At 45.3% G+C, this 25,394-nt stretch overlaps 6 protein-coding genes across 10 annotated transcripts; 3 read left to right on the forward strand and 3 right to left on the reverse strand.

Moving 5' to 3' along the window:
- The first annotated feature begins 435 nt into the window (after positions 1-435).
- Positions 436-5,286, forward strand: Pcl (polycomb protein Pcl). The gene is made up of 4 exons (XM_017177749.3): positions 436-2,376; positions 2,449-2,621; positions 2,682-3,798; positions 3,861-5,286. The coding sequence occupies exons 1-4, from the start codon at positions 964-966 to the stop codon at positions 4,269-4,271; spliced, it is 3,114 nt and encodes a 1,037-aa protein (XP_017033238.1). The 5' UTR covers positions 436-963; the 3' UTR covers positions 4,272-5,286.
- On the forward strand, positions 5,197-13,768 carry pAbp (poly(A) binding protein). Of its 3 annotated transcripts, none has more exons than XM_041776895.2 (6): positions 5,197-5,403; positions 7,209-7,393; positions 9,914-10,386; positions 10,450-11,485; positions 11,540-11,870; positions 11,936-13,768. In XM_041776895.2, exons 2-5 carry the CDS (start codon positions 7,228-7,230, stop codon positions 11,791-11,793), a joined length of 1,929 nt encoding a protein of 642 aa, XP_041632829.1. In that variant the 5' UTR covers positions 5,197-5,403; positions 7,209-7,227; the 3' UTR covers positions 11,794-11,870; positions 11,936-13,768. The 3 variants fall into 3 exon arrangements, with proteins under 3 accessions (XP_041632829.1, XP_017033243.1, XP_017033244.1); XM_017177754.3 differs by lacking the exon at positions 5,197-5,403 and adding an exon at positions 6,499-6,676; XM_017177755.3 differs by lacking the exon at positions 5,197-5,403 and adding an exon at positions 7,001-7,138.
- A 581-nt stretch (positions 13,769-14,349) lies between these two features.
- On the reverse strand, positions 14,350-15,064 carry EMRE (Essential MCU regulator). Its single transcript, XM_017177758.3, has one exon. The coding sequence runs from the start codon at positions 14,948-14,950 to the stop codon at positions 14,657-14,659; it is 294 nt and encodes a 97-aa protein (XP_017033247.1). The 5' UTR covers positions 14,951-15,064; the 3' UTR covers positions 14,350-14,656.
- Positions 15,065-16,472: 1,408 nt separating this feature from the next.
- LOC108082461 (ankyrin repeat domain-containing protein 13C) lies at positions 16,473-18,438 on the reverse strand. Of its 2 annotated transcripts, XM_070283982.1 has the most exons (2): positions 16,858-18,438; positions 16,473-16,803 (listed from the first exon to the last, which is right to left on the reverse strand). In XM_070283982.1, exons 1-2 carry the CDS (start codon positions 18,436-18,438, stop codon positions 16,756-16,758), a joined length of 1,629 nt encoding a protein of 542 aa, XP_070140083.1. In that variant the 3' UTR covers positions 16,473-16,755. The 2 variants fall into 2 exon arrangements, with proteins under 2 accessions (XP_070140083.1, XP_017033326.1); XM_017177837.3 differs by having other exon boundaries at positions 16,473-18,438.
- A 21-nt stretch (positions 18,439-18,459) lies between these two features.
- adp (WD and tetratricopeptide repeats 1) lies at positions 18,460-21,222 on the forward strand. 2 transcript variants are annotated; one of them, XR_011444476.1, is made up of 4 exons: positions 18,460-18,599; positions 18,662-19,801; positions 19,870-21,089; positions 21,141-21,222. XR_011444476.1 is itself a non-coding variant. In XM_017177835.3 (3 exons), the coding sequence occupies exons 2-3, from the start codon at positions 19,051-19,053 to the stop codon at positions 20,994-20,996; spliced, it is 1,878 nt and encodes a 625-aa protein (XP_017033324.1). In that variant the 5' UTR covers positions 18,460-18,599; positions 18,662-19,050; the 3' UTR covers positions 20,997-21,222. The 2 variants fall into 2 exon arrangements, 1 of the variants encoding a protein (XP_017033324.1); XM_017177835.3 differs by having other exon boundaries at positions 19,870-21,222.
- Positions 21,223-21,511: 289 nt separating this feature from the next.
- On the reverse strand, positions 21,512-25,341 carry lolal (lola like). Its single transcript, XM_017177838.3, has 4 exons — positions 25,182-25,341; positions 23,105-23,347; positions 22,529-22,615; positions 21,512-22,476 (listed from the first exon to the last, which is right to left on the reverse strand). Exons 2-4 carry the CDS (start codon positions 23,204-23,206, stop codon positions 22,282-22,284), a joined length of 384 nt encoding a protein of 127 aa, XP_017033327.1. The 5' UTR covers positions 23,207-23,347; positions 25,182-25,341; the 3' UTR covers positions 21,512-22,281.
- Between the last annotated feature and the right edge of the window lie 53 nt (positions 25,342-25,394).

The following is a 25,394-nucleotide window of genomic DNA, read 5'->3' on the forward strand; positions in this document are numbered from 1 at the left end:
TATTCTTCCGGTATTTTCTGGCGCGAAACTTCATTATTCAAACGTTGACCCCGTTTCGCGGAATGATCATTAGAATTTCAATTAACTTAACCAGTTTATTGTTATTAAAGCTGGGATTGAAATGTTGTTTACACAATTTAATTTATAAACTGACGCAGCTGCAATGATTATGCATTCGTTGTGGTATGTTTACACTGCGTGCTGCCGTCCTCTAGGAAATCCATTTAAATGGCAAAATAGCAAATAATAGGTAATTAAATTAACTTAATTTTTTAAAATGGGAATATATTTACAGAGAGGGAGGGCTGCAAACACACGTCTTTCCAAGTTTAAATCGAAATGGAAATGGATAAAAATAACAGAACAAATATGCAGTATTTTCTGGTATTTCTGGATCTTTCCAACACTACCGTTCGACCGCTGACCAACACTGCGGGCATATGTTGAACAGCCATTTTTCATCTTTAATTTTTCAAGTGATGGATTTGTGCATTTTCAATGGTACTGACGATGAACTGAGCACAAGAACGCCTAAAGCCGACAGCCGGATCTATTTTAGCGCAATGCTAATTTAATGGACGCGTTAAAATACGCTGAATGGTGGATAATCGACGCCTGAAAATGTGTTCCGTGGTGCGTGTGGAAAAGTACGAATGTGGACAGACAAACCGAATACAAAAGGGCCGCTTCCAGAGCTCCGTACGTGTGTAGCGCTCGAGTGTTAGTGTATTGCCAGCGGCGGGCAACAACAAATTGATTGAAAAAGGCGCCAGATTGCGGGGCGCTCGTGCTAATTAACAAAATCGGGCCGAAAACTATAACCCAAAAATAAAAACGAAGAGCCAGCAAAACCCGGCAAACCCAACTGAAGCTGCTCTTCTTTTTCATCACTGTCTGCACACAAGAATCGGCACTTAAAACGCCCACACATACACATCAGCAACAATAGCAGCAGCACCCACGATGATGAACAACCATTTCCACTTGCAACACGAACACTCGCCGCCACAGCCGCTGCCAAATGTGCCACATCCGTACTTGCAGCCGCCGGCGGCTCTCCCGGTCTCTATGTCCGCCTCCGGAGCACAACAACCGGCGACTACCTATGGGTACCTGCCGCAGTCGGCGGCTGGCCAACAGCCACAGTGGACCTTTCAGATCCTGCCGCAGGCTCAGTCCTCACATCCCAACACCATCCAGATCACGAATAGCTTCGCCCAGCAGGCCACGCCAACGAAGCAACAGGCAGCCTCGGCAGTGGCGAGCTCTTCGGGGCCAAGTCCCTACAAGGGGAACAACATACGCATTATCTCGACGGCGCCAAATGTATACAGTCTGAATAAGTCGCCGCAGGATCAGCATTCAATTTATGCGCCCGTTCAGTCCTTTTTTGTGCCGGATGTCGGAAATCCGGCGGCAGGTCAGCTTGGTCTAATAGGGGCCGGCGGACGGGACCGCATTAATATCTGCATCAATAACCACTACAGCGAGGCGCCCCCCTCGTTATGCTCATTGTCATCCCGGAGCACGGCCCAACAGCCGTCGCCCATCATCCCGGTCATCCAGCACAAGGCCATCGCTCCACTCATCGACAGCAGCACGGCGGACAGCAGCAGCTGCAGCAGTAGCTCCGTGTCCAGCAGCAGCTATGGCAGTGGGGCGACCCCCTCTACGGCTGTCGTGATTGTGGATGAGCCAGACTCCACAACAACGACACCGCAAACACCGCCAACCACGCCGGAGACGATGAGCTCGCCCGGCAAATCGTCTCCCTCGCCGCCGCCTCTGCCGTCGCACACGCAATCGCTGCTCAAGGCCGTCAGCCAAATGAAGCCGAGCTTCAAGGCCAAGGAACCAGTTCTGCCAACGCCACCCACTCCCCCTACACCGCCGTCGCCCCCAGCTCTTCCGGCTCCACCGGCTGTCACCTACGCCCTGCAGGAGGACGTCTTTGTTAGGTTTAAAGACGGCAGGTTCTACCTGGGCACCGTTATCAAGCAGACAACCGAGCAGTTTCTCATACGGTTCGACGACCAGTCGGAGCAATGGTGTGAGCCGGACAAGCTTCGCAAGCTGGGCGGCAGTAGCTCCTCGAGCGGTAGTACAGCCGCTGGTGGTGGCGGATCCAGTTCGGATAGCTCGAATACCCCTACCAGTGGACCTATGTGTGTGGCCTGCAAGCGATCGGACATTGAGGATGTGGTGGAAATATGTGAGCGCTGTGGACGTGGCTACCATCGCGGATGCACCGTTGAAATCGTGAAGGGAAGCTGCATTTGGAGCTGCAAGCGCTGCGCAAAGCCTATGAAAATGCAACAGCCGCTGAACCATGAGATAACGAAGCCAGCAGGGATTTGCCGACAGTTACCCTACCATGTGAGTTGGCTTAAGAAGTACCAGAAGGGGATTAGGTTATTACGTTGCTAATCTGGGGTTTTTTTTCCGCAGGCGGATAAGCTCAGCTGGGATGAGAAGCATCGGGTTAACGAGGAACAGATCTACTGCTACTGCGGAAAGCCGGGCAAATTCGACCACAACATGCTGCAGTGCTGCAAATGTCGTAACTGGTTCCACACCCAATGCATGCAAAACTTCAAGAGAAAATTGCTGCGTGGCGACACGTAAGGATCAAGCTGCGCTGTATTTAGTCTAAAAGTTAATTAATCCGTATCCTCTTCCAGGTTCTTTGTGTTTTGCTGCACGGTGTGCAACCAGGGCGTGGAGTATGTGCGACGCCTGCAGATCGACTGGGTGGACGTGCTCCACATTGCGCTGTACAATCTGCGAAAGCATCAGCACCAGAAGTACCATCACCTGCTAAAGGACATTTGGCCCTTCATACTCGAGCAGCGTCACCAGCTGCCAATTTGCGAGCAGTGGCGCGCTCTTCCCGAGACTGCCTTGATGGAGCGCATCAAGCAGACGCTGAAAGACTACTCCGATAGATTCGTGTGCGGCCGGGAGTTCAAGAGAGCGCCAGCTTTCTATGCGCTGCGACACAGTGGTCCGCCACTCACACCAAAGGTGTTTCTGCAGCCACAGGAGGAGCTGTCCGATGAGATGCTGGAAAGGAAGTTCAAGGTAGTGCTGATGGCAGCAGAAGATGTGGATCTAAGTGTCGGCGGTGAACCCCCCAAGAGGGCCCCCAAAGATGTGTACGAGTTCAATACCGATGAGGACGAGGCATTGGAGACCAGTGAGGACGAGATTCCCATCAAGCAGATCATCGAGAAAGCCAAAATGCAGGCAAATAACAAAAAAGCCGATGGACAGGATGAGCTAACACTGCAAAAGTCGCAGCCGGAACCGATTGCGGCGAGGGCTCTCGATCTGGCTGACGACAATGCCAACGATGGTGATCCCGGAAAATTGCCAGCACCCATTCCACCGCTCCTGGACGCCAACAGCAGTCGGAAGCGCAAGGCATTCCGCTTGTCCAAGCGCTACGACAACAGCCGCAACCACTGTGATCTATCATCCGATGAGAACTCGAGCAGCAGCCGGGGCACCAGCTCGCTGGACCTCATCATACCCCCGCCGGCCAACTTTCTTGGTCGCAACAATCCCTTTTTAATGGCCACGCCAAAGAAATCGACGCTGGGCAGAAGCGTCGGCGTGGGGGCGACCATTGGAGTGACTGGGCTCATCAATAGCATTTTCAAGCTCAAGGGAAATGCCAAGGAGCAGCCGCGCATGGTGCGCACGATCAAGCGAAGACTGAGTGCCAAAGACATAACCATTGGCCCCAATCAAGAGGTGCGCAGGCGTCGCACCCGCCGCCTGACTACGTCCATTGAGGTAAGGCATCTTTTTAACTTTGATTGTGATTATCTTTACTCACCCATTGTCTCTCTTGACAGGTCATCAGCACCACAACAATTAATCCCATACCCAGCCACTACCTTCCCCTCTATGCCAAAGATCTGCAGCCGCCGGCGCTGGCGCCACCCATGGGAAAGCCGACGCACGGACGCCTGCTACGCCAGCGGCCACAGAAGCTGTCGCCCAGCCAGAGTCGTCGCAACTCCGTCAGCTCGACAGCAACAAACAGCAGCAGCAGCAATGGCGGCGCAGCCACAGGACATTCCATACTGGACCTGAAGCAATCGGTGAACAAGTATTTCGGCGGTGCCATGAACCGCATAGATTCCGGCGAACCGTTTGCCATCCGGGCCAAGCGGAGGATGGGAAACGGGCAGGTCCAGTACCTGGTGGAGTGGGGAGGAGATGCCGCGGCCACGGCAATCGGAGCTGTTTCAAGCACAAACTAGATTCTTTGGCACACGTTTACTCATATGTTTACTTTTATTATCATTATTTTTATTATTATCTTTTACCTGCTTTATGTTTTTTTATCAATGCTCGCTGCCCGCTCTTGGCCCCTTTGATTGTTACTGGTTGAAAAAAAGAAGAGTTGATTACCAATCCACTGCCAAAATAGCAAAAGAATGTTAAAAAAAAAAATTATTAGTTCGGCATTAAAACTATGTAAAGTCCAAAAACGCAACTAAATACAGGTTATATTGTGCAATGGCAGTTAATTGTTTCAGCAGAAGAAAACGTATGCAAATTTCCACTAATTTGGCAAAAGTATTAAATAATTAATCCGAAAGCCTACTATGTAACATTCGCTGCTGAACGAAAACGTATTAAATAATGTCTATTAAAGAGAAGGAGAGGAATTTAATTAAGTTCAATATTCGTACTTTAGCTATAATTATCTCCACTTGTATATTTTCGAAAAATATATATGGAAAGGGGAAATCACACAAAATCATGTTATGCATACAAAAATTAGATACTTGAGGTATACAACACACAAATTTAATTAAATATAGGACCTAGCATAATACTTTTCGCCCCCATTAGACTAGAAAAGGATTCACCCTCTGACAAGGTAAGCAATTATTCATTCTACGTTTAAGTATTGGAAATCAAAATTGAGTTGAACGCAAAATAAAATCTCAAGCTGACGAGTTAGTATATAAACATATTTAATGTCCAAATAAATGTTTTGAAAATGCTGCAATTGCTGTGACTTTTACGCTGCCTGGGATTTTCCATTGGGAAACTTAGTAGGCAGGCCGCCCAGTGACAGCTCGGTTTGGAGGCTGTCAGGTGCTGCTGCGCCGCTTCATTAGGTCTCGGAATGCCAGATAGGACGCACGCAACCTTCGCTCAGAACAGGACAAAAAAAATATAAAAGGTTTATTGCCGGAGATACAACAAAAAAAAACTTTAATGTATTAAATACACTCGGTCGTTGACGGATTAGTGTTGAGTGTTGTTTATTTCGTAGAAAACCCTTACAAAAATCGTAAAAAGAAAACATCTGCCGGTTTCAATACTTGATAAACAATTTTTTAAAATCCTTTGGCGAAGAACACGTTTTCTGGAAACTGGGTAAGTTGACAAAAAGGACTTAGGTCATAAATATCTGGGGAAAATCCTATAAATGTAAAATAAGACGCAATTTTTGCAGATTCGGTTTTATTTTGTAGTGTCAAAATGCTACAGATCTGGAAATGTATTTCGGCTGATTAGGCATTTTCATGTTCAAAAAGTACAGATTTTAATTATTAATATTTAAATATCTGTAATTTTCCTTGACAGTTTGATTAAAATTAAATAAATTAGAAAATCTTATAGAGATCGAAGAAATATGGAAAAGAAATTCAAAGCCATTTTTATGACAAATTTTAATTTCACATTTAGGCAAATTATTTTTTTATTGGCCTTTAAATGTTGAATGACTACTTGGTTGAAGATATTTTAAAAACTTTGCAGTTGGGAAAAGGCTGCCAGACTAATTTCCCCCACGAAACAGATATGGTGGCTGAGTATTGTTTTTGCCCAAACAAAAGCTTAAAATTGTGGAAAACAAACAAAGGGGAAATCTTTAAAGTCTGCAATGGCAAGCAGCTCTAATCGCAGCTTTAAGTCCAATTTCAGCTTCGTGTTATTTCTCCGCCAGCGCGTTTTAGTATGTTTTGCGCGCTCTGGCAGCACTGCACGCAGCCTCGACAAGTTCGGTAGAGCTGGGAATCTATCAATAGTGGCACCATTCGATATTTTCGATGTTTTGAAAACGAAAATTCGATACTATCGATAGTATCGTTTTTTTACTATTCTTTTTGCAAATTAAAGTTATAGCAATTTCAAATAGAATTATAATACTATTCAAGAGTTTAAAAAGAATGCCATAAGTTTTGACTAAGTAATTAACATAAATATTCTATCCAAGCAACTTTGCACAAATAAAATTGTATTACCATTGCTAAACATACGCTTAGACTATGAAGATGTGGCGTAGACGCACCCTTTCTTTTGAGATTCAGTTAATATTTTTCACCACCAACTCCAATTTAAGTTAATTTAGAATACATTTTTATTATAAAAAGAAAGATATATATACATATATATATTTGTTTGCATTTTTCTTACTAAATTTCATACCATCGATAGTTTCCCAGCTCTAAAGTTCGCCACTTGGCAACACTGAGTCGTGTAGAGTCCGTTTAAGTGAGCGGTCGTGGATTCGCTTTCAGCACACGGCTTATCACATATTTTTTGTGAAGAAAAAATATATAAAAAATAAAAAAAAATATTAAAAATACAAAAACGCAACAAAAAAAATTGTAAAAAGTAGCAAAAAATTCGAGCAAGTGTTTGAAAAGTAAGTACATCGTGTGGAGTGTCTGCAGCAGAGCGGGGGGAGCGACGCGAGACAAGAGCGATTGTGGAATTTTTCTCGCGAATTTCGTCTCGTTTGACGGTGTCATCAGGCCAAGATGGCGTCGTAAAAGCTTAAACTTTTTCGCAGAATCGCGAGGAAAGATCCATCGATTGTGTATTTTCGCTGAATTTGAGGAATTCCCATAATTTTAAGAAGGCAACGCGTGTCTATCTTTGTGTATGTGTGTGTGGAAATTTTCCAACACGAGCAACGCTTGCCTGTATGGGTGAGAGCGCCCCGAGCTGGTCAGCAACAACAAAGCACATGCGGAGTTGCCATGTCGACCGACTGTCACATGCAGAGTTGCCACACAGACACACAGACAGAAAGACGAATAGAAGAGCAAAAGCCACGCCGCTTTTTTTCTTTCTATTTCACCGCCTGCCTGGCCGAATCCATCCGGTCCGTAGAAATTTGTGAAAATGTGGAATTTACGTGCGAAGGAGCCGGAATTAATCATTTTAAATTGCAGGTAGACCTGATCACCAAATATGGCTTCTCTATACGTCGGTGATCTCCACCAGGATATCAACGAAGCGGGACTTTTTGAGAAGTTCTCGTCTGCTGGTCCAGTGCTGTCCATTCGTGTCTGCCGCGATGTGATTACCCGTCGCTCGTTGGGCTATGCCTACGTCAACTTCCAGCAGCCAGCCGATGGTGAGTAATCCTGATCCGCAAGAGCCGCAAAGGCAGTAGAACAATACGTGTTAAATGCACCCTGCAATAGTCACCCTCCCGCGCGAAACAAAGAAAACACGTGTGCAGTTTTCGCACTCGCTCGCACACACACTCATGCAGCCGCATGCCGATATGCTGCTCGGCACAGTGGTAAAAACCACCGTCAAAAGTCCGTAAAAAGCCCAATTAATGCAAAGATGGTTTAACGGGGAGGAGGACCTGAAATGCCAGATAAACTGCTTCAAACTATTTCATAACTCGTACCACCATGCATTGCCTGCTTACGTTAATCTTCTCGCCTGCCCCTGTATGCGTGCGTGTATCAGTATGTGTATATATCAATTCCAGTTACTGTATGTGGGAAGCGGGCGACAAAAGGGGCAGAAGAAGGAAGAGGAGACTGCAAAACAGCTGGCTTCTGCCACTCAACAACAGTTCGCCTAGAAATTTCCGTCTTGCTTTCGAGCAAAATTGCAATTATGATGGAATAAAATGGCTCCCCGCACTGGCACCATAGCTTATCGCAACCCCGCCCATTAGTTGCGTCTTCGTTGTTTCATTGCCCATTTGGGTTTTTTTCTCCTCTCTTCTCCTCTCCTCCTGTTTGTGTTGTTTCCAAGCGGCGACGTTTGCACACACACAATTACAGATTTGTGAATAATGTGCGTTGTTGTTGCGTGCGTGCGCCGAACATGTGTTCATTGTTTTTAGCCATTTCTCTTGGCCTCCATCTATTTTAGGTTATATTATTCCATTAACTAAATTTCTGCACGCCGTTTTACCTTTGTTTTGCTTTCACTTTCTCGCGCCACTGCTCTCCCTACCATTCATTAACACTTCCAAATTCTTGACATGTCAGTGAACTCTCTTTCTGCCTTTCCCTCTCTTTCGCCCCGTCGAAATCTTGTTTTACACAAAAAACGAAAACAAACTTTCACTGTCCGCATAGTTTCAGCTTCTTCGCTTCTTCAGTTTCGAGCTGTTGTTGCTGTCGTTACATTTGTTTATTGAATTAAGCGTACAATGGCACAAAAGCTGATGCGCTGGCGACGACTGATTACGCTGCGCGTGAAAGCCTGCCATCGTAGGCATTCCAGTGGCGCATTTTCATCGTTTCAGCATTCCGCCAAGTTTAGTGAACTTTGGCTTTTTGAGGTTAGGGCGAGGCATGACCATGGGTTTTACCAGCTAAGATTTTTAGTTAACAGATACGTACAAGTATAAGCAACTTCTCATTGGTTGGTCAATTTCATTTCTCTTGATCCGACTAAGAATTAAAGTTGCAAGAGGAAACCATGTTCCAAATCATGCCGATGGTTGTCGCGTATCATCTGCAGAAATATAAACATGACAACCCATAATACTTCCATTAAACAGTAACTAACAGAATACAATGTATTCTTTTCAGAACTATTAGCTTTATTGACTAGGATCAGTCTTATTAGCAACTTCTACCCATTGGTTGGTCAATTTGTACCTATTTTGATACGACTAAGATTCAAAACTGCCATAAAAACTATGTGACTTACCATGCCGATGGTTTTGGCGTATCATCTGCAAAAGTAGAAGCATGACAATCCATTATTCTGACCTGTATATACTGAAATATTAGCTTAGAAGACTGATAATTCCCCTTAATATGTCCTATTAGCAACTTCTACCCATTGGTTGGTCAAATTTACCTCTTTTTGATACGACTAAGATTCAAAGTTGCCATAATAACTATGTAACTTACCATGCCGATGGTTTTGGCGTATCATCTGCAGAAGTAGAAGCATGACAATCCATTATTGTGACCTGAATCTACTGAAATATTAGCTTTGAAGACGGATAAGTCCCCTTAACAAGTCCTATTAGCAACTTCTACCCATTGGTTGGTCAAATTTACCTCTTTTTGATACGACTAAGATTCAAAGTTGCCATAATAACTATGTAACTTACCATGCCGATGGTTTTGGCGTATCATCTGCAGAAGTAGAAGCATGACAATCCATTATTGTGACCTGAATCTACTGAAATATTAGCTTTGAAGACGGATAAGTCCCCTTAATAAGTCCTATTAGCAACTTCTACCCATTGGTTGGTCAAATTTACCTCTTTTTGATACGACTAAGATTCAAAGTTGCCATAAAAACTAAGTAACTTACCATGTCAATGGACTTCCTTATACCATTTACAGAAGTAGAAGCATTACAATCGAATTACTAATAGCTTCTTTTAGTAGTTTATTTAGAAAACGATTAAAACCCCTGAGATATTCAAATAATCGGCAACTTCTACCCATTGGTTGGTCAAATTTAATCATTTTTGACACGACTAAGATTCAAAGTTTGCTAAATGAAAGACCAGGCTCGACTTACCATGCACTTGGCTGCCTCTTGGGCTTATGGCCAGTGCAGAAGTAGAAGAGTCACAGTATGTCAATTTATGATGCTTATTTATAATTACTTTAAATAAAAGTTATACAACGTATTAAACCGTTTTCCTTTTCTTTCTCAGCTGAGCGTGCTTTGGACACGATGAACTTTGACCTGATCCGCAACAAGCCCATTCGCATTATGTGGTCGCAGCGCGATCCCTCACTGCGCCGCTCCGGCGTCGGCAATGTGTTCATCAAGAACCTGGACAAGGCCATCGACAATAAGGCCATCTACGACACTTTCTCCGCCTTCGGCAACATCCTAAGCTGCAAGGTCGCCACCGATGAGAAGGGCAATTCCAAAGGCTATGGCTTCGTTCACTTCGAAACCGAGGAGGCCGCCAACACGTCCATCGACAAAGTGAACGGCATGTTGCTCAATGGCAAGAAGGTGTACGTGGGCAAGTTCATTCCCCGCAAGGAGCGCGAGAAGGAGCTGGGCGAGAAGGCTAAGCTCTTCACCAACGTCTACGTGAAGAATTTCACCGAGGAGTTTGATGACGAGAAGCTCAAGGAGTTCTTTGAGCCCTATGGCAAGATCACCAGCTACAAGGTAAGCAAAAAATTATTGAAATAACTAGTTGGCATTGTTATACAAGTAAAATCCGACTTTTAGGTCATGTCTAAGGAGGATGGCAAGAGCAAGGGCTTCGGCTTCGTTGCCTTTGAAACCACAGAGGCTGCCGAGGCCGCCGTTCAGGCCCTTAACGGCAAGGACATGGGTGAGGGCAAGTCCCTGTATGTGGCCCGTGCCCAAAAGAAGGCCGAGCGCCAGCAGGAGCTGAAACGCAAATTCGAGGAACTCAAGAAGAAGCGCCACGAGTCCGTATTCGGTGTCAACCTGTACGTGAAGAATCTGGACGATTCAATCGACGACGAGCGTCTCCGCAAGGAGTTCTCGCTGTACGGCACCATCACATCGGCCAAGGTCATGACTGATGAGGAGGGTCGCTCCAAGGGATTCGGTTTCGTGTGCTTCATCTCGCCCAACGAGGCCACCTGCGCCGTTACCGAACTTAACGGTCGGGTCGTTGGCAGCAAGCCATTGTACGTGGCTCTGGCACAGAGGAAGGAGGAGCGCAAGGCTCACCTCGCCTCGCAATACATGCGTCACATGACCGGCATGCGCATGCAGCAGCTGGGACAGATCTTCCCGCCTAACACAACTGGCGGCTTCTTTGTGCCGACCATTCCGCCGAGCCAGCGGTTCTTCGGTCCACAGATGGCCACCCAGATGAGAAACACACCTCGCTGGGCGCCCCAGGTACGTCCCGCCGCCGCGGTGCAGAACGTGCAGGCCGGCGCTGCCGCCGCCGCTGCTGGAGGCTTCCAGGGCGCAGCCGGAGCGGTTCCCACACAGTACCGCTCGGCTGCTGCCGGAGCACGCGGTGCCCAGCCCCAGCAGGTGCAGGGCACGCACGCCGCCGCTGCTGCCGCCGCTGCCGCGGCTAACAATATGCGCAACACAGGTGCCCGGGCCATCACAGGCCAGCAGACTGTGGCTGCCCCGAACTTGCAGATTGCAGGCGCCCAGATCCCTGGCGGCGCCCAGCAGCGTGCTTCCAACTACAAGTACACCTCGAACATGCGCAATCCCCCAGTGCAGCAGTTGCAGCAGGCTCAGCCAATGCCACAGCAGTTGCAAGGAAAGAGTAAGTGTTTTGCGACGTCCAATTGGAGATTTTACTAACCATTTCGCATTGCAGACTCCGAGAAGCTCATTGCCTCGTTGCTGGCCAATGCCAAGCCGCAGGAGCAGAAACAGATCCTCGGCGAGCGTCTGTACCCGTTGATTGAGCGCATGCACGCGGCTTTGGCTGGAAAGATCACTGGCATGTTGCTGGAGATCGAGAACTCCGAGCTGTTGCACATGCTCGAGGATCAGGAGGCGCTCAAGGCCAAGGTGGAGGAGGCGGTGGCGGTGCTTCAGGTGCATCGCGTCACCGAGCCTGCCAACTAAGCTCGAACAACAACAACAACAACAAACAACACAAGCAAGCGGATGAAAATTGTACAAGAACACTCGACATCCAAAAAGTACGTACTGATGATCCCCTTTAAAGAAGCCAATTTCTAATTTTGAATCTATTTTATCCCCGCAGTTTTTCCTCTTCACTTTCAATTCATTAACAAGAACAATTCACAACGCATTCACTACTGCTGATGGCAGTAGTGGTGCGTGCATAGAAGGAACGCCACACAACACCAGAGAAACGAACGAACTCTGGCTTTTTTCATTTAAAATCCTAGAAGACACCAGCAAAAACAATTTCAATCATTTAATTTCGAACGCATTTACGCAAGTACACACATCAAGCAAAGGAGGAATGAAAGTAATCAAGAAGGCAAGAATTCTTTTATACAGAACCGAGCTTCATTTGCGAGAGAAAAGCGGAAAGATGTTTCCTGCTTGAAACCGATTCAACTTTATTTTGTATAACTGAAAATCCCTTGCAGAATAAATAGATCGAAAAGCATAAATGTAGTGGGAACGCTTTCAGGCATTAACTGAAATGAAATTGTATTTGGAAAATGTCAACGACACGCGTTTCTAGAAACAGAATGAGTTTTTCGTACACTTTTTTTCCTACTACAACAACAACACGAAAGCGAAATGTAATTTTTTAAAGTCCCATTTTCTCCAAGAAGAAAGAAACGCGACAACCACAACACCAACACACTTTTAAAAAAGCAAAGAAAACAAAACAAAAAAATTGCAAAAAAGTTAAAATAAAAACGAAAAAATGTAAAAGCAAACTGTGCAGATAAATATGAGAGAAGAAAAGATGAGGAAAAGATAAATATAAAACCGCAAGAATATGAGAGTCAAGTTTTTGCTACTTTGAGAAAAAAGAAAAGAAGAAAATACAAAAAAGGGAAAACCAACAGCAGAAGAACCATGTGTAAAAACCATGATGTTGCTAAATGAAAACAAAAACAAATAAAAAAAAACACAAAAAAATTGCAAAATCAATGTAAAAACAATGTAAAAAAATGAACAACTATATTACACACAACCAACCAACACACACACACATATTACAACAAACAACAACATATATGAAAAATACAAAAAGGAAGAGAAAAACGCTAAAGCGTAAACTTATGAAAAGCAGAGAGATGAGCGGCGAATTGCAAGCAGGATTTTTATGTTTATACTATTATTATCCAACAACAGGAGAGTGTGGAAGAAGGAAATATTTAAATTCAAACAACCATTATTACACTTTGCAGAAATCTATATATATTTATATTTAAAGAATTAACTTGTAAAGCAATTTTATTTGCGTTCCTTGACTTCTGTTACAAAGAGAATCGAGAATACAACAAATAAACAATGTTTTTACACACCATAAACACACACACATACACATACGATAAAATCTTAAAAAAAGAAAACAAGGAAGTATAGGTCGCCGACGTCGCCGGTCGGGGCAGTGTGAAATTCATATTTTTTTATTAAACACAAAATGAAAATCTAATAAAGAATAAACAAACAAAAAATCTTTGAAAAAATTGCAAAACATACAAAACCATTTATATGCAAAAAATGCAAAATATTAAAAAAAAAACTCAAACAGAAACCAACAAAAAACCATGAAACAATGAGAGAAAAAATATATAAAAAGGAAAAAACATAACCAAAACCCGAATTGGAATATATTCAAGGGATATATTGCGAGATTTACCGAAGATTTGAGGCAATTCCAATTTTACTTTTCACAAAAACTATTTACGCAGGTCAACACAACAACAACAACCACACACGTAAATATATAGCAGATATACTATATATGTATACTTATATATTAAAGCGATATAAAGAACATAATTTGTACGATTAAAACAAATAGGATTGTTGAAATTTGATGATTGCGCATCTTTGAAGCAAAAAAAAAACCCAACTAAAACCATTTGAATAAATTGTAATGAAACGCAGAGAGATTGAACGTCAACTCAATGTAAAGCAGCAGCAGCGCAGCATACCTTTGTACACCCAACAAATTTAATTACAATAAAAGAAATTCCACTTCGGCAAATGAAAGTCTTTGTTTTGGGGGGTAATTTATAGAAAACGGGGTTTACAGTTTTTTAAAGTTTTGTTCTTATATCATATATTGGAAGTTGGTTAATTAAAAGACAAATATACGCATATATTTTATAGGATCCTTAAATCTCATTTAAACACAATTAAAAGACAAATATACGCATATATTTTATAGGATCCTTAAATCTCATTTAAACACAATTTCAATAACCAACATTGCTTTTAACTTGTTTGAAATGTTTTTAAGATATTAGCAGATATATATCTTGTTGTTTCTATATACTTGGAAGATCCAAATCTGGTCTTAAAAATATTCCAAGATAATTAGATATATAAAACATTGCTTTTAAATTTGTTTAAAATATAAGCAGATATATATCTTGTAGTTTCTATGTATTTAAAAGATACATATATAAATCTGACCAGCTGGGCAGAAATTATATAATTGAAAGACTCAAAGCAAACGCATTTAGCATAATCAAGTAAACTTTATTTAATTCTACTAACATTCGTCAGCTTATCATCGAGCTTGAGGATAACGTTCTTGAAAAATCGTTAAAACAAAAGTATCAAAGCGGGAAAAAAGCACACATGAAATGCAAGAACATTTACGGTCTTAAGAGTAGAGATTTACATTGCAAAATTGGTGGCTAATAAATAGATAAATAGACTTTTGGCCGCTTGTTTGAAGTTCTCCGTTACAAGCCCACACATTCAGTCCGACTAGGATGCACTCCACTCCCCCTTTCACATCAAGGTTGAGCGCGGGGGCTTCTTAGTCCTCGTCATCGTCATCATCCGAGGGCACAAAGAGATCGTTCTCCTCCAGGAAGTTGGCCACGTTCTTGCTAATGGTTGCACCCACAAAGAGACCCGGTATGACGGCACACAAGATGGCCAGCAGACCGAATGGCATCTCTTCTGGCTTGGGCCGAATGGCTCCGCTGCGGTAATAGACGCTCGACATGTGACGACGCAGGATGTTGAGGCTTCGGGGCTTCTCCGACACCGTGCGTGAGATCCGATGCAGAGCCATGTTGAGTGGAAGGACCAGACGGGAGACAATCATCTTGGGGCGGTAATACGGGCTCTCAATACGATTTTAAACAAAACTTTGTCGCAATTTGTGCGAAGATTTGCCAGATTCTGTGAGTCAAGCAGCTGTTTATGCGAACAGTAGTGTTGGCCAACGCACCAAGTAAGATGACACCCACGCACAATCCAGTGTTGCACAAGGCCCCTTAGAAGTGGGCGCGCCTTTTGAAATTGATTCCTCCCGCTTTGTTTACAAAATGAAAAACATTCAAGTTCTTGGGTTGCACATTTTACAGCAGGATGTGTGTGTGTATATATATTTATTTTTTAGAGCTCATACAAATGCTCAGGGTTCAATTACATTTAGGGTGGTGGCCATGTATAAATATATATATTATATTTCAATCGATTTTGCCCTTAACTAGTAAAATATATATATGTATATAGTATCGATTTTGTTTATATATCCATCCGTTGCTTAGCAGATTTCTTGTGAGGATTTGTGTTTATGTCGGATCTAGGATTACGCTGATTACTAAAAATATCTATATATATATAGGAATTATGGGACTTTCGATTTCTAGTTTATTGTATGAAATTCTACACAAAGAACTTAAGTTGTGCCCGAAAGAAACAAAATACATGGCAGTTTTGTACATAAATACACAATTAATGCTGGTCTGGCCAAGGGCTAAGTAAACAATTGTGAATATATATGGGGTTCGGGGAGGCTAATCACAGCAAAGCACATCTCTGCTTTGGGCGCTATTTTACGCTCTAAATAATTGGCTAAAATCGAGCTAAATGTATACATATTTGTTATTAATTTATTTGTGAAGCTGTTTTACTTTTGCGCCCTTTGAATTAAAGTACCTCTAGTCTATTAGGAAATCATTGGTGTAGGAAACAAGCGCGGCATACAGTGAGAGAGAGACTATTTTTTAGGGACGTGTGTGAACTGGCGCCGAAAATAAGACTTCCGGCAAGCTTAGTTTACCTTAAAAATACATATGAAAATTGCACAAAACACGGAAAGGGATGTACTCAATATAAATACGATGATAAACGGGGTGTGTTATGTGTTAGTGGGTGGAAATAATCTGATTCTTGTGGCCAGCATTATCGGATCATTCGACTAACTACCTTTTGATTGTGTTATGTTTTTCCTTTTTATTTTTTGTGTGTGTGTCATATCGCTGGCCTTCTTCTTCATTGGACATTTATTTTAGCCACGATTACCGGCCATAATCGGGGCAGAAGAACGTTCTGGCTGTCGGGGCAGCTGTTCTACCGAGAAGACCTTACTTATTCCGCAAAGTGTGTGATTTATGCCTCTTAACAAATAAATACTATGAAATAATACGTAATAATACCCCTGGGGATGCACGGGGCATGCTACCAGTTATAAACAAATACAATTACATATACATACAACAAGAAAATTAAGCTTAAATTGCAATTTCCAGACCGTGTCACATTTGAATTAAAAAACATCTGCAGCAAAGCAAATTGATTCTCTACTCTTTTTTTGGTCTAAAATAAATACCCTTTGAAAATTGCAATTTTTGTTTTTGTTTTTTGGGGGTTTCCTCTTAAACATATACATACACAAAACACAGGGCTCGCTGGAGCAGATTTCACTCCACTCCCACGAGCGACACAATTTAGAGGGCGGGGGGCAGAGGCAGGCAGAAATTCGGGGCCAACTTCCCTTCAATCGAACTCCGCAATGGAGGGTGACGGCGGCGCATTGCGATTCAAGTCGACATGAATGCTCGATCCGGATGAGGAGGATGAGGCTTTGGCCTTGGGTGGGGCGGCGGCTTCACCGTCTCCTGGTCATAAGTCCTGAAAGCGTCGCACATCCTCCCAGTAGTGCGACGGTATCTGGAACATCTTGGCGGGGATGTTGTCGCGAAACTCGAATTTTTGGAACGTTACCTTGGCGGTGACCGTGTGCAGCACTGGGATCTCGATCTTCACCGGAAAACCCGTCGGCAGCTTGAGCGTAACAAACTCGCGCAGCTTGTTGATGTGCTTCAAGGGAGCCACCACCTCCAGAACGTCTAGTAGCATATCCACGCTGAGGGGAAAGTCCTTGCTCATCGCCACCGTGGCACGCAGCGTCTTGTTCGACTGCTTGTGAACGGGTGGCCTTCCCAGCTGCGGACACTTGCCCACCTCCGCGTCCAAATACTGCTGCCAGGTGACCGTGGTGGCGGGCGGTGCCTGGAGCGAACTGCGACGCGGCAGCTCCGGCAGTGTGATGCCATTCGGTGCCGTCGGCGTATTGGTCTCGGGCGGCGTGGCCGTGTGTTGGCTATTGAGGCTGGAGCGCCGACCATCCGGTTGATGATTGGCACTGGGGCCGCCCTTCGTGATTGTCTCGACAATGGCGCGATTCTTTTGCAGATCCTCGTGGGAGAGGTGTTCACGTCGCTTGCGCTGCTTGAGGATCAGACCCTGGATTGTGTAGATCTCGCACTGATACTGCCCGCCAATCAGTTCCTTGCGATTCGCACGGAATATCCAGCCACGCTGCGCCCGCGCAAACTGTATCGTCTTGGTGGACATCTGCGTGGCCAGGATGTCGGTGGACATGAGGACATCGACCTCGTCCTCCATGTCGGCCTCCTCGTAACGCAGCCGCTGGAAACACTCCTGCTCGTTGTCCAGCAGCACCAGCGAGTCCCTAGGCGGCGCCTCGCCGCGGAACAGGAACGATATGTCGCCGCGCTCCCAACGCATATCGTTAAAGTCCACCAGCGTCGTGTCCAGGCGTATCGAGGCGCCCGACTTGTACAGCCGGCAGATGTCCGAGGGCAGGATGCGTGAAACGAGCGGCAGCCAGGATTGAAAGTCCCACTTGAACTCCATGTAGAAGTCCTGTATCTGGCGCAGCGCATTGACCAGCTTCTCCCGGCGACCCTCCATGTGTTCGCGGGACTGCAGCTTGAGCATGCGCAGCACCTGGGTAATGGTCTGGCGGTCGCCGTAGCTAATGGCCTCGGACAGCGGGGACCAGCCCTCATTGTTCTTGATCTTCACGGGGGCGTTGTGGGCCAGTAGCAGGCGCACGGCATGCTTCCTGCCCAGCATCACGGCGAGGTGGAGCGGTGTGTTACCGTGCTTGTCCTTTCGCCCCACCTCGTCCTGGGCCGTACTCATTAGCAGGCGCCGTTGCAGCGACTTGATGTCGTCCTCGAACACGCTCTGATGCATCGGATAATCCAAGGGCTCGTTTACTGTGACCAAGGGAGGTGCCGCCGCTGCTGCTGCTGCTGTTGGTGTAGTGGTTGTGGTAGTGGTGCTATCGCTGGCCGCCGCAGGTGTGGTTGCTGCCGCGCACAGGTGTGCGTGCGTCGGCGGGCGCTCCGCAGGGGGATCACCGTCGACACCTTCGCCATCCTCGCCCTCACCGGCTGACTGATATTCGTCTGAATCATCACTGGACGTCGACTTGGCTTCCGCCTCCGCCTGCTGCTTGTGCTTGTCGCACTCGTCCTCTTTTTCGTTGGACATGTCACTTTTCTGCCCCGTCGCGTCGTCCGAAATTAATCAATCTTTTTCGTTTTCTTTAGTTTATTAGAGGTGGCAAAACACCGATGGCAGTCTTTCGATGGCATCGCAGTTGGCAACAATCGATTGCAGAAATCGAAATTTGTATATACATAAAATTAACGGTAATTTGACATACATTTTAATTTTTAACATACATTTTTAATGATTTATTCCAATCTACAAGGCTTTGCTTTGAGTGTAATAGGATTGTGAGAAGTTCAAGGCCTGTTCTTATTGGATTAATTGCCATGGACTGAGCCAATTCTAAATAATAAATCATACTTGAGGCTGTTCCTAAAAAGTTTAAACTTCAATATTTGAATGCTTTTTTAGAAAATATCATATTTGATCGGCGGACAATCGATTCGATTTCGATAAATTTCAATTACGTGCAGGGGATTCTTCGGCAGCCGTAAGCGGGGGCGCGACCATCTGGCAACGCCGCGCCCAGGTGTCAACAACTGTCGTCGGGGAACGGGGGGGACTGTGCGAATCCAAAATGAATTAAGCGGATAGCGAGAGGAAAACAAACAAAAACAAGTGTCATAATCCTATCCAGAGAACTCGGAGATAATGTCGAGCGATGAACTGTATCGCGAAAAGTACTCTAGTTCGCGCCATCAGCGCCAGCAAACGCCCTTGAACACCTCCGCGCTGCACTGGCAGCGGCAGCAGTATGGCTACGAGCTGGACGAGCTGCTCCGCCGGCGTCTCCTGGCCTCACCCGCCTACGTGGACAGGTTGGAGCAGGAGGCGCTGCTCGCTGGCCATGAGGGATGCGTCAATTGCCTGGAATGGTCGACGGACGGGCTCTGGCTGGCCTCCGGTTCCGATGACTTTCGTGTGATGATCTGGGATCCGTTCCGGAAGAAGCGCGTCCATGTGATCGCCACAAAGCACCTGGGAAACATGTTCTCGGTGAAGTTCCTGCCCAAGCACAACAATAACATCGTGGCGACGTGTGCGGCGGACAAGTTCATTTACGTCTATGACATCAATCACTCTAACGAAACGCTCTTCTCCTGCAACTGCCACCTGATGCGGGCCAAGCGTCTGGCCACGGTCCAGGACTCGCCCTACATCTTCTGGTCGGCGGGCGAGGATGGGTGCATCCTGCAGCTGGACATGCGAGAGCCCCACCACTGTCGTCCGGAGGATGGCAATGGTGTGCGGCTCCTTCGACTGGGCAATCAGGTGGACGGAACCACGGAGGCCAAGTGCCTAGCCATTAATCCTATGCGGACAGAATACTTGGCCGTGGGTGCCAATGACCCCTTTGCACGTATCTACGATAGGCGCAAGCTGCCCTCCAGCAGCGGGAATGGTGGGTGTTAAGCCAAAGCTAGCTGATCCTAGATATACCCTGGTTTCTCATTCGTTAACCTCTTTCAGATCTCTCGGCTTGTGTGGCCTACTACGCTCCCGGGCAGATTGTGAAGAACGTCACCCGGTCCATTGTCCACGAGTCCCGGGCCATTACTTATCTCACCTTCAATGGCAACGGCACGGAGCTCCTGGTCAACATGGGCTGCGAGCACATCTACCGCTACGATCTGAACAGTGCCGCGCCTCCGGTTTTCTACGAACCACTTGACTTCACATCGCTCGACGAGGAAGTGGAGGTGGAGCAGGTGAAGACGCCCCACAGGAGCCGCCGCCTGCCGTCCAGCATAGAGGTGCTCAAGAAGCAGGGCAACGAGTTCCTGGAGAACGGCAAGTTAGTGGCCGCCATCGATGCGTACTCTGCCGCCTTGGCCAAGTACCCGCAGGGAGAGGTGTTGTATCTAAACAGAGCCACGGCTCTGATGCGACGCGGCTGGTTCGGTGATATATATGCAGCTGTGAGGGATTGTCATGAGGCCCTGCGCCTGGATCCAGGCTATGTAAAGGCTCACTTCCGTCTGGCCAGGGCTCTGCTGGAGCTGCATCGTCCCTATGACGCGAACGATTGCCTGCAGGACTTAATCCACCGGTTTCCCAGCTTTGCCAACAATCACGGCGTGCTGACACTGAACAAGGACATCAAGGAGAACCGACGGCAGTTACAGAACACCGAGCCCGTGGCCATGGAGGATGGCTTCCGCTATATGCGTATCTCAGACGCCGAATACGATCTCCGCTCAACGGCCAGGGACTATATGCAGCGGTATGTGGGCCATTGTAACATCACAACGGACATCAAGGAGGCCAACTATCTTGGCAGCCAGGGTGAGTTCATTGCCGCCGGCTCAGATGATGGCAACTTCTACATTTGGGAGGGCGATACGGGCAAAATCCGGGCCGTTTATCGGGCCGACAGCGCCATTGTCAATTGCGTGCAACCGCATCCGAGCATCTGCATGGTGGCCACCAGTGGGATCGATCATGACATCAAGATCTGGTCACCGTGCGCCGCCAGTGCCGAGGAGCGGCCCAATCTGGTGGCGGATGTGACGCGATATGTGGAGGATAATCAGCAGAAGATGCGGACCGATCCATTCGAACTGAATACGCGCAACGCGTACTGTTTCAACAACTAAGAACTGTAGCGCAATGTGAACCTAGATCCCGAGTCCACAGCGTCAGCGATAGATACATCTGGCAATATATCAAATATTAGCGTAACTTATACTGTAAGCGAACATATTTTTGTTAATTTGTAATCGTAACTACTGTGCACGCAGATGAGTTCGATGGGAGATCTAATGGATGAGTGTGTTACGAAGTACCATAGAAATAAATGTGGAGAGATTCCATTGAAAACAAGTTTGTTTTTTAATTATTCTGTTTATTTACCGTAGTTTTTAAATCTATGCTCACATGTATACATATACATACATATAAATATTTTACTTTATGTAATAATATTCAAGTATAGTTCCTTTCTTTTACTCGCTTTTCCTTTTTATTTCTCGCTCTATCGTTCTGCCTTATGTTTCTTGGTTTTAAACTAAGTAGAAAGTATCGTTTTCTTGCTTGTTATTAAAATATATCTCGTTTGTATTAAAAGTTGTTTTGAAAAAGTCCACACAAAAAATTAAAGTACAACTTTGCATTTGTTTCTATTCGTTTATTCTTTAAGTGTAGATGAGGGATGCGTGTGTGTGTCGCTTGGAAAATGAGTTTGCAGTTTTAAGTGTGTCTGTGTTGGTTTCTGGGGGGCGTGGCATGTCTGGGGGTTATCGTAGTTAGTTAGTGGCTTATAAACTAACCGAATGTGTTGCAATATTCGCGCCCGGTCCGGCTCTTTATCCTTCTACTTGCACATTTCACACTATATTTATAATTATCTTTATATACTTTTAATGAATCCTCGTTTAATTACTTTACAAAAGTGCGCTTTCTAGTTTTGTTTTTTTGCTTTGTTTTGTCAGGGCTTTCCATAATCGTTGCTTTTATACAGAGTGGATGTGTTTTTGTCCATTTTATTTTGTAATTGTTAATAATATATTACAAACTATTTTATGCAGAAATCAAAAGAATACAAAATTCAAATCAATTTCAGTGGGGGCATCGGTTTTTGCAAGGAAGGTCATGTGAATGAGTGGGGCAAAGGCGGAGCCAACAACGCCTTTGCTTCTTTACAGGCTAATCATTTCTATCTGTCAGCTTTGTGTGTGTGTTCCTAATGTACTTTTACATGAATTTCTTGTATATCAAATGTCGTTCTCATTATGTTTTTTCTCTTTTCTTGTTGGAATTTTGTTGTTTTGTTTTCTTGCATACATTATAAGTTTCTTATAGTTCCTTTTTGTTTTTGTTTCATTTTTTTTTGTTGTGTTTTATGTATTTTTTTGTTGTTTTATTTATTGTTTAATACCAATATCAACCCTCCCGCTTTATTGAACTGGGTGTCTCTGCCAGGCCTTTCACTTTGAGGCGATCGGCGGTCTTAAGAAATGCTGGCAACTGTTCCTGGGACACATTCACCTCGCCGGCGTACATGAACTCCAGTATAGCCTGTAGGTGAATGTAGGAGACATCTTTCAGGATGATGATCGGGTGTTTCGATGGGTTTTCCTTTAAATAATTGCATTAATTAAAGTTTACTTTGGTGGCAATAGAACCTTACCTCTAGTAGCGCTTTGAAGTAGGGACTGCAAGCGGAAAGCACCATTTTGTGTGCTTTGCAGGTTTGGCCCTCGCAGGCGAGTGTTACCTGTAAGAAATCATTGAGAAATCACTTAAATCCGTTCAACATTTTCCCCAAAAACAAAAAAAAAAACAAGCATACAATGAGCGGAGAAGCAACAACAAATTATAAAGAAAAACGCACGGCACGAACATGAAGAACAAAGGAAACAGGTAGAAGAAAAGCAGATAGAAATGAAAGAGTGTGAGGAGGCCAGGTAGACAGACAGACAGAGCTCAGCTAAGCTGGTGTTTGACCTCCGGAAAGGGGCGGCCAAGAGCTAATCGCGGCCAAGAGCAACACATTCAGATCGTCCGTGAATGGCCAGTTACAGTCGAAATTTCAACAATTACTACCTTATATCAAAAACCAGAACGTAGAATATTCAAATTGGAGAATTCTCGTGTATTTCCGACGTTGTTTGGCTGTAACTTAGTTTGTTATTTGAAAGGGGATTTTCTCCTATCGGAAGGTTCGCGAAGGTTCTTTTTCTGGCTTTTAGGCTATAGTACTTACATCTGTGAAGCTCTTCTCGTCGCGCAAGTGACGGAACGAGGTCACCATATTCGTTTGAAAATCGTTCCATTTCAGAAAGAACTGTTGATCCGACGACATCATGAAGAAGCTTGTGTTGGTTGGTAGGGGCGCGCTGCGGGATTAATTGCAGGGCAGAGGGCTCCTTGTGTTAATTTAGAGGCGTGGCCGAAAGGTTTACCGTTAGATCCACAGTTCGGCTCAATTCAGTCTGTCTTCTGTACTCTGCAAGGGAAATATAAACAACGTTAATCTTGGCGAAATTAACAACAGAGCTACGAGAGAGCAGCTCCAAGGAGAATTGCGAAAGAGTGCTGCCTAACGTCGACGACTCACAGCCGAAAATATATTCTCAAAATAAAAACAATGGGCGCATGTGCAGCGGCAGTGTAATGGAAATGGGCTTTTCGCAGTTGGAATGCCCGGCGCATCTGTGTGTGTTCGTAAATGTCAAAGTGCTGAGCCAGCGCCAGCCAAAAACAACAAAAACCACAACAAAGAGTTAGCTACCCGCAAAGGTTAAGCAAAAAGGCAAAAATAATATCAAAGACGGCGAGACTTGCGCTCGCTCAGTCGAATGCCTTTCACTTTTCAAGGCGATTTCTGCATTTTCAGTAATTCGCTTTGCTTATTTGAATTTGAGTCTCTCACTCACACGCTCGCGCACAGTGGCTCAGAACGACAGAAAGATCTGCATGTCTATCTGTTGCAGCAGCTGCTGCAGGGTATTTTTAGCTATTCATTCTGATGTTTTCACAAGCGCAACTCCAAGATGGCGGCTGCATTGAGGAATCACAACTCATTGGCACTTCACTTCCATTAGTTATTTCTGTTCCGCCTGCACCCGCTCCATCCCACTGTGCGGACAACATGTGTTTTCCTCTTGCGGTATGGTTGTTGTTGACGCGACACACATATACGCTACACTGGCGGCCCGGCTGTTGTGTGTAGGCGGAGAGAAGAGCATTCCGAGTTCACCAGAGCTTAACTTGTGCAGTCGCTCACTCACAAACACACACACTTGCGCGAATACTTGGCTAAGCGCTCTCAACTTTCAACTGCCGTTATGATTTCGCAATTACATTACAACAACAACGGCGAAGACGGCGAAGAGCAGACATCGTTGGAAATTTCAACGGAACGAGAGTGTGTTTGTGGATGTGGGCAGGCGGCAACTATCTCGCTTGCACTTGCGCCCGGGGTTATCTGTAGCTTCTTCTAGGCCGAGTGCATTTCGTTCTGAGGCGCGCGTCGCGGGGCAATAAGAGCGGAGGTGGATAGTTGTCTAATTTCCGAGCTATTGATTTTTCCTCCATTAAGAAATTGCATAGAGCGAATGTACTTTTCTCCGATTTGCTTCTTAAATGCAACCAGTTTTTTCGGCAAGTCGCCCAGACAACAACAGAATGTACGAAAAGGAGCGAGTGAGGCCGTGAGTAAGTGAGTGAGTGAGCGACAACAACAATTCAAAACGAGTTCGAACGAAAGTTGCAACACTCTTACAATTTGAGCCGCCGTCGCCGCGCTGAAGCCGTTGTTGTTGTTATTGGATTACTCAACCCGTATGTCGGCAAGAACTACACTCGGGGAAATGTGTGTGAGAGCCTAGACAATGGCGGCGGCAACTCTTCGTGGCATGCAGCGGAGACGACGACGACAACAACAGCGGCAGCGGGAGCAACTTGGGCTTTTTGTACTTGGTGTTCCTGTTCGGCCAACGTTTAATTACTTCGCATTTGTTTATGCAAATATTATTGTAATATGTTTGTAAAATTAGGTCGCGCTCCGCGTTACTTTTTATTTCATATACACGCAGCAGCACAGCACGCATACAGTCACGTCACTCACACATACAGCCGCCGTTCACATACACTTGTGTCTTTTTTCCACACTTTCCTAATCATTTTACTTTGCTCGGCACTCTGTACTTTTACCAATGCGTAAATGGCACGGCTCCGGCCGCAGGAGCACGCTAATTGCGCCGTGGACACGTTTTTCTATATCTTTTTGTTTCAGTTTTAATACATACACGCTTTTTTATCCCGCACTCTCGACTCACCTTTGCTTTCGCTCGCTAACGCTGCTTTCTTTTTTCTCTTTCCGATGAGTTTCTTTTGCGTTTTGTTTCCGTCGCTTTGCAACACCGCCGCGGTTCACTCTCCAGCACTGTTTCTTGGTTTCGCGACAGGCAACTTTTGTCTGTGTGCAAGTAGTAATGCTAACCTGATTTGGTTTTAATACCTTGTTACAATATTATCATTATCACGTTCCA

Source organism: Drosophila kikkawai, chromosome 2R (genome assembly GCF_030179895.1).
Source record: "Drosophila kikkawai strain 14028-0561.14 chromosome 2R, DkikHiC1v2, whole genome shotgun sequence".
Taxonomy (NCBI): domain Eukaryota; kingdom Metazoa; phylum Arthropoda; class Insecta; order Diptera; family Drosophilidae; genus Drosophila; species Drosophila kikkawai.